At 51.0% G+C, this 5,106-nt stretch overlaps 1 protein-coding gene across 1 annotated transcript; it reads right to left on the reverse strand.

The window, feature by feature from the left end:
• Positions 1-2,141: 2,141 nt before the first annotated feature.
• ghsra (growth hormone secretagogue receptor a) lies at positions 2,142-3,501 on the reverse strand. The gene is made up of 2 exons (XM_034562694.1): positions 2,626-3,501; positions 2,142-2,455 (listed from the first exon to the last, which is right to left on the reverse strand). The coding sequence occupies exons 1-2, from the start codon at positions 3,464-3,466 to the stop codon at positions 2,142-2,144; spliced, it is 1,155 nt and encodes a 384-aa protein (XP_034418585.1). The 5' UTR covers positions 3,467-3,501.
• Between the last annotated feature and the right edge of the window lie 1,605 nt (positions 3,502-5,106).

A 5,106-nucleotide genomic window follows, 5' to 3' on the forward strand; every position in this document is an offset into this window, starting at 1 on the left:
TTTGCACACCATCGGCAGTAAGATGTGCATCCGCCTGATTCACCCAATAAAGTGAAGGCTATATATTTCCTCTTCATTTCCAGCCTCCTCCTCTTCGTCTCAAGGTAATTCATTCTCTCTCCACTTCACAGCCCACACCATAATAAGCTATCGTGATGTCTGACTCATTGATTAAACTTCTCTTCAGACGTTTTATTGTTTTATTGGCACCATTGTGTTCGACGGGGACCTCTCGTCCTCGTTCTTTCGCACCTCTCCTCGCCAGTCATCCACCCACGAGCCATCTTCTATTTAATTACCGTAATCCCGCCTCCCTCATTAATTTTTGAGGGTATTTATCATCTTTTTTCCCCCCAGTGCGTTTGTGTTTGTTTGTTTGTGTGTGTGTGTGTTTTAATCGGTGTCGCCTCAATGAGGGGGGGGGGGGTCCCCTATATCTGCAAATATCACTGGAAAAAAAAAGAATTTTGAGTTGTTTTTTTTTTACTTTAACAAGACTTCATCATCGACAGACACATTGTACATTATACAGACATGTTCAAAAAAAAATATGAATCAACTTTTACTATTTTAATTATACATCGTGTAGATTAATAAATAGCATGTGATGACATCAGTATGTCCAGTCGGAAAAAACTTTTTTTTTTTTTTTAATACATTCTTCAGAGCCCCCCTCCAGTGCAGGTTAGCGGAGGCTGCTGCGGTGATCTGGGTGTAAAGCATCTATTTACACGTTAAGAGTCACTGGTACACTTTACAAAGTCAAATGACTTATGTCTTTTCTTTCTCAAACATATTTAAAGAAAAGAGAACTCGTGTAGAAGAGTGTTGTGTATAGGTCCTTTGGCATATTTGATTGGTTCTGGTTTCCACACCATCATCATGCACGGTAAAGTCACCCAAAAGTCTCCACCGGGCACCCCCATGCAATCCTTTTGTTTGAAGCAATATAAAATCTATTTTTAGACAAGACAAGTGAGACATATACATAAATATACATAAATGACACTGAAGAAGTCCCTCGGCATGCCACCGGATGAATCCACGGGGCGGGGTGATAACTTCGGGTCGACTGCTTCTTGTGAAAAATGAAAAATGTTTCTTCACCTCTTCTTAACCTAATACTGGTCAAAAGCATGATAAATGTGTTACATGTGTTGTATGATGTAGGGGGGGGGGTCACGTCCTCACACTGATACACAGAGGAGCCCCCCCTGCTGTAGGTCACATGACGTTAACGGACATCAGCACACCTGAGATGGCTGACGTTAATGTTTCAAGGGTGCACAGTTCACAAGATTCAGAAAGCTGAGGCATTAATGGCCACTAATTACGATTCCTTTTTTTCTTTTTTTTACAGTCTCACCAATCGGTTTTCTCTCTCCAATGCACCAAACTGATGCTTAAATGTATTGACACCTTATCAAACACCCCTCTTGTAAGTAGAGCAAGAACCTGCAGCTTGAGGGATGTTGATCATTTAACAAGAATGGAGTATGATTAAACCATTTTTTGTAGTCATAATTATGCATTTTGTAACGCATTCACTGGCTTTGTCACTTGGACGCGGGACATTCAGCGTGTCAATAAAAGTTAAATATTCACACTCTATACACTTTACATATAATCACATCAAAAAGCAGGACACCTGGCACACAAAACACACATGCAAATACTCTCTCTCGCTCTCTTTCTCACACACACACACACACGCACACACACACACACACACACACACACACTCACACACACACTGCACTGCTGCCCCTCTCTGAAGGAGTACAGAGCAGTGCCACACACAGTTCTACAGTGGTTTCTTTGTCATCCAGAGTATGAATACAATATAAGGCAATTGCAGATGTCTATTATATACGTATATATATATCTATATGTGCGCGTGTGTATAGGACATGCGCGCTCCCACCATGTTGTTCACATTTGGATCGATAGAAGCACTTCAGGCTGTGTGTTGTTGTTTTTTTTGCACTCCACCAGTAGAATGAATAAGCTGTTTGAGTCCTATTGATGCAACGTGGAGAGCGGATTGGAGCAGTTTGTACTGACACAAACACCGGCTCACAGCTCAGTGTTGTCGTGTGGACCACGCCACGTGCCCCAGACACGTGGACCACGTCACGCGCCTAGAAGCTGACCGTGGACTCGGTCCAGCCGTTGGAGCCGTCTCCCTTCACGCTGCTGGCCGTGCGGCCTCGCGGCGGCTGACTGTCGGCCAGGCCGAAGAGGCGCGCCGCCGCGCCCCGGTACTTCCAGGACATGGTGTTGTAGAGGATGGGGTTGATGGCGGCGCTCAGGTAGAAGAGGACCACGGACACCAAGTTGCAGTACTCGGACAGCACGGACAGCAGCGGGGACGGCGCGTCCAGAGAGCGAAAGTGCACGTAGCGACCCACGTGGAACGGCAGCCAGCACAGGACAAAGGCCAGGACCACCACCACTGGAGCGGGGTGGGGGGGGGGGGGGGGGGAGGGTCAGAACATGAGTACGATTGGAAACAAGCTTACATCTAGTTGTTCTTCTTCTACATCTTACAAAGCGATGTTGTGTGTGTGTGTGTGTGTGTGTGTGTGTGTGTGTGTGTGTGTGTGTGTGCGTCCGTAATCTCACCGAGCATCTTGATGGTCTGCCGGTTGCTTTTGTCCCGGTGAGCCACGCGCGAGCTGATGCCCGTCTCTCGGTCTCTCTGCCACAGCCGGCGGCCGATGAGGCTGTAGAGCACCGTGAGGCAGAAGACCGGCATGAAGAAGAACACCGAGTTCAACCACACCATGGCCCCCATCAGGCCCGACTCCACCGCGTAGTGCGTCATTGTGCACTCCCGGGTGTCCCCGGCCTCCGGGGAGAAGTCCGTCTCGTTCATCGCCGAGATGACGCCGCCGGGCGACGCGCCGTCCCGCTCCACCCCCACCATGATGAACACGGGCCCGGCGCTGACGAGCGACACCGTCCACAGTATGAGAATGAGAGCGCGCACCCGCCTCTTGGTAACCAGGGCCTTGGCCCGCAGGGGGAAGCAGATCGCCAGGTAGCGCTCCACCGACAGCGCCGTGATGCTCAGGATGGTGGAGTAGGTGGAGGACTCTGACACGAACTGAAAGAGCTTGCAGAGCACGGCCCCGAACCGCCAGGGCCTGTACCTCCACATCCGGTAGAGGTCCAGAGGCATACACAGGAAGATGAGCAGGTCTGACACGGCCATGCTACACAGGTACAGGTTGGTAGTCGTGCGCATGTCCCGGTACTTACTCACCACCAGAATGGTCATGACGTTGCCGGCCACCCCGACCGGAAACAGCATAGTGCAGGCGATGGTGATGCCGGTGAGGAGAGGGATGGAGTAGTAATTGAGAGGAGGCACGCCGAAGTCGGCGAACCCCGTGGCGTTGTGGGTCTCCTCCCAGCTGCAGTTGTGGGAGAAGCACTCCGAGAGGTTGGGCCAAGAGGGCATGCTGCCGTCGCGCGTGCGGGGGCCGTGCACCTGGCCCTGGCTGCTATAAAGGCAGCCCCCCCCCACCCACCCACCCACGACTCCCCTCCCCTCCCTCCCCCTCCCCCCCCAGACGTGGGACTTCTCACGGCCTTCGGCGGTGACCTTTTCTCCCCATCGTGAAACGTCGTGGCGGCCGTGCGAGCAACAACAACAAAAATCACGATCCGCGCGTCATCTTTAGGAAAGCCCGTTTGCAGTGAGAGGAGTCACTTGTGAGATTCCAGAGAGCCGATCCTCTCCCAGACTCGAACCAGGAGGCTATTGGAGATCGATCCGAATGACCCCCGACACGCGCAACATGGCACTCTGAAGTGGTCCAACGGTTTGTTGTGTGCCTACAGTACTTCAAAGAAGAGTAGGCGGGTCACCTATACCGGAATTAACGCGCAGGTGTATTCCAATCCAGATGCAGCAGAAAAACAAAGCACAGACATCATGCTGTCCAACAAAAAAATAAATATATATATATATATTTTTTAAATATATATTTACAACGACAAAAAAAAGGTGCCAAGTTGTGTCCCGCGTCCTTCCCAGCAGCCGCCCGGTGCCCGGGACGGCACCAAACACGAGACTCCTTCACGCGCAACAGAGTGCCACGGAGTTCCCATCACCGGCAGCGCGCCTCTTGTTTTGCGCGTCAGACCGAGAAAACAACAACAGTGGATCGGCGGTCGCGCACGTGACCGCGAGTCAGAGGCGAGGTCGTACACAACTGCCGCGGCGGGCAGCGGTCAACATCTGTCCCCGGAGGAGAGAGAGAGAGAGAGAGAGAGAGAGAGAGAGAGAGAGAGAGAGAGAGAGGGGGGGGGGGGGGGGCTCAAACTCGGCCGAACGCGAACGGGTGAGCCACGACCACCGTGAACACAAAGACGGTGTGCCGGAACGGAGACAGTTGGATCAGAGTCACCAGCACCAGGATGGAGCGGCGCGTGGCCCACATGACCACACACGTGGGAGTGCACGCGCGGGTTTGAGTGGAATAAAGTTGTTCAGGAAAGGAAATTCACCTCGCTTCATCAAAACATCTGCTCCTCGGGCGCGTGTCCAGTGTGTGTGGATCCTGACTCCCAGTGTGCCACACATCATATAGGTGCAGTGGTGCTGCGTGGGAGGGTGGAGGGTGATGGTAGGGGTGTGAGGGGGGGGGCTACAGTCAGCCCAGTGCTGCAACGCCACCTACAGGGGGCTTTAGTGCACTGAAGCCCGGGGTTCAGGCTCACCATGTTTATTTAAGATGTTGTTTACCACAACATCTGTCAGAGAGCAGAGAAGTTGTGTCTCAAAATAACCACCATGCTCCCAAAAGTGTGGCTTTGCAGCTGCTCCTAAAACAAATAAATGATCTTGCATCTTGAAAATAATGTTCTTTAAAAGGTTTTTTACAGAAAGTACAGCACAAACCTGTATCTCAGATCTGCACGCTGCGTATAGATCAAATCTCATCATGTCAAAAAGGCTTCAATGGCATCACAGTCAGTCTGATAGCCCCCCCTAATAAAATGGCTATTGGCCGCCAAAGGCAGCTAACAGTAACCAAACTGATGAACATAACAATAGTGTCATGCCTTTTTGCTACAGGTTTATTTAATGGCATA

The sequence above is a fragment of the Cyclopterus lumpus genome, chromosome 22, assembly GCF_009769545.1.
Source record: "Cyclopterus lumpus isolate fCycLum1 chromosome 22, fCycLum1.pri, whole genome shotgun sequence".
Classification (NCBI taxonomy): Eukaryota; Metazoa; Chordata; class Actinopteri; order Perciformes; family Cyclopteridae; genus Cyclopterus; species Cyclopterus lumpus.

Excerpts from the sequence above, each read along its gene's own strand:
- ghsra (XM_034562694.1), bottom strand. The coding sequence starts at position 3,466 with ATGCCCTCTTGGCCCAACCTCTCGGAGTGCTTCTCCCACAACTGCAGC. Across the intron at positions 2,456-2,625 it reads GCAGACCATCAAGATGCTCG|TGGTGGTGGTCCTGGCCTTT; the intron begins GTGAGATTACGG and ends ACCCCGCTCCAG.